Below are 2,257 nucleotides of genomic sequence, written 5' to 3' on the forward strand. Positions count from 1 at the left end.
GAATTTATGATACCAGAGAGTTTTCATTTTTAAAGTGCTACTTGTATATTTCATGGTATATAGGGACCCATTGTGTAACCCAACAATACAATATCTTGATTCCATGTTATAGACTTGAATTGCAAATTAAGAAAGAGTATGTCCAAACTGTACCTGTGCTTTAACATTGATTATATATGTGATTTATCTGATGCTTAGTCCTTAATCAGAATTGTTAGTGCTCATTCTCTGTGCAAATTTGATCCATTTAACTGTTTTATGCCATATTTTCCAAGAACATGCTGTTATTAAAAGTGCTCTTTGGTAATAGATTAGGTATATAAGATCTAAGTCTCAACCAAAGACAGCACAACTTCCCTTTCAGGAAGACTTGACAAGTTGGATTTTATGACCGTGTTTTGGGGACTGGAGCTGTCTATTTTTAGTGTGCCTTGACATGATCCTTATGGTCAGGAGCTGAAGTGTTCTTGTATCTGAACACAAATACGTTCAATATTCACAGGTTTATACTTCTGTTTCCCTCCTTTTGACTTCCCTCTTTTTTTCAGCTCAACTTAGGTTTTCAGTGGTGGTGTCACTGCTGCCAAGCTGGACCAAAAATGGCCATCTGCACGCTGCCCAACCAGCACCATGTCCAAAGACCTGAAAATTCTGTGTAAAGACCCTGCTTTGGAGCTGAGCTGCTACCGGGATCATCAGTTCAGTGGCAGTAAATTTCAGCAAGAAAAATTACTGAAGGAAAGCTCCACACTGAATATGGGGAATCTTTCCTTTTATACAACCGAAGAGAAAATACATGAGCTCTTTAGTAGATCTGATATCAGGAATATCTTTATGGGCCTGGATAAAATAAAGAAAACAGCATGTGGTTTTTGCTTTGTGGAATGCCATAACAGAGCTGATGCTGAAAATGCCATGCAGTTTCTAACTGGGACCTGCCTAGATGAATGGATTATCCACACTGATTGGGATGTAGGTTTTAGAGAGGGTCAACAGTATGTCGTGGTAAATCTGGGCGTCAGGTAAGTGATGAGTTTCATGAAGATTTTTATTCTGGTAGAGGAGGCTTTGGAAGACAGACTCAGATCTGGAACAATCCATAGAGAAAAAGTTTTAACTCTAACCCCTTGAAAAGTGTGTTATAGACCAACCTCAAGTCTGCAAATAGCCAATTTCAAGTTTAAATTACCTTACTTGTTGATGTATTTTTTCTCTGAAAATTTATTAAATAGCAGAAACAAAAAAAATCCATTTGTTTTTTGTCTGAATTTTGAAGATGCTTTTCAGATTACCAGTTTGACTGTTAGGTGGTCCAAAGTGAAGTGTTCTTCGGGAACAAATTAGGTATGTAAGACCAGAGTCAACCAAAGCACAACTTCCCTTTTAAGAAGATTTCTGTTGGATTCTATGGCCATGTTCCTGCAGCCCGAAGTTATAATTTTTTTCAGAGCTTGCATAAAATACAGTCAAATAAGTGGAAATTTTTAAAAATTATCAAGAGAAGCACAAGCACTATTATTTGAAACCATAGAAAAGTCTGGAAGAATTTGTAATAAAAACAAAAATCCTCCTGCCCCACCTCTTCCTATCCTACGCCTATTCTCTGGACGATAATGCTTAATTATTTTTATTAGTTTTTGGTTTGTTTGTTTCTTGGTAGTTTCCTCCATATCTCCAAGTAACATGACTACTTACTTTCTTTTTAAACCCTACCTACTGACTTCCTACTTTCAGAGATGAGGATTTAGCTCACTTACACCCCCATTTGCGCTTCTCTACTCTCCATCCTCTCAATATAGTTCACGACACTTTACAGAGGGTTCCTGAGTTACAATGGCTTGGCTTACAATGTTTGGACTTTACAATGTTATAAAAGTGATATGCATTCAGTAGAAACCATACTTCAGGTACCCCTACAACTATTTCCTTTTTGACTTTCAGTATAGTATTCAACAAATTGCATGAGATACTTAACACTTTGTTATAAAATAGGCTTTGGGTTAGATGATTTTGCCTAAGTGTAGGCTAATGTAAAATGTTCTGAGCACATTTAAGATAGGTTATGCTATGCTATATTTGAGAGGTTAGATGTATTAAATGCATTTTCAACTTAACAATATATTCAGTTTACAATGAGCTTATCGGGATGTAACCCCATCATAAGTCAATGAGCATCTGTACTTACTTTCTTTATTGTTACATAGCATAACTTAGGTTATACTGCAGTAATAAACAATCAAAAAATTTTAGTGCTTAA

The 2,257-nt window shown here is 36.1% G+C and overlaps 1 protein-coding gene across 1 annotated transcript; it reads left to right on the top strand.

Moving 5' to 3' along the window:
* Positions 1–630: 630 nt before the first annotated feature.
* Positions 631–1,026, top strand: NCBP2L (nuclear cap binding protein subunit 2 like). The gene has a single exon (XM_030806592.1). It carries the CDS (start codon positions 631–633, stop codon positions 1,024–1,026), a length of 396 nt encoding a protein of 131 aa, XP_030662452.1.
* Positions 1,027–2,257: the final 1,231 nt, after the last annotated feature.

Source organism: Nomascus leucogenys, chromosome X (assembly GCF_006542625.1).
Source record: "Nomascus leucogenys isolate Asia chromosome X, Asia_NLE_v1, whole genome shotgun sequence".
NCBI lineage: Eukaryota > Metazoa > Chordata > Mammalia > Primates > Hylobatidae > Nomascus > Nomascus leucogenys.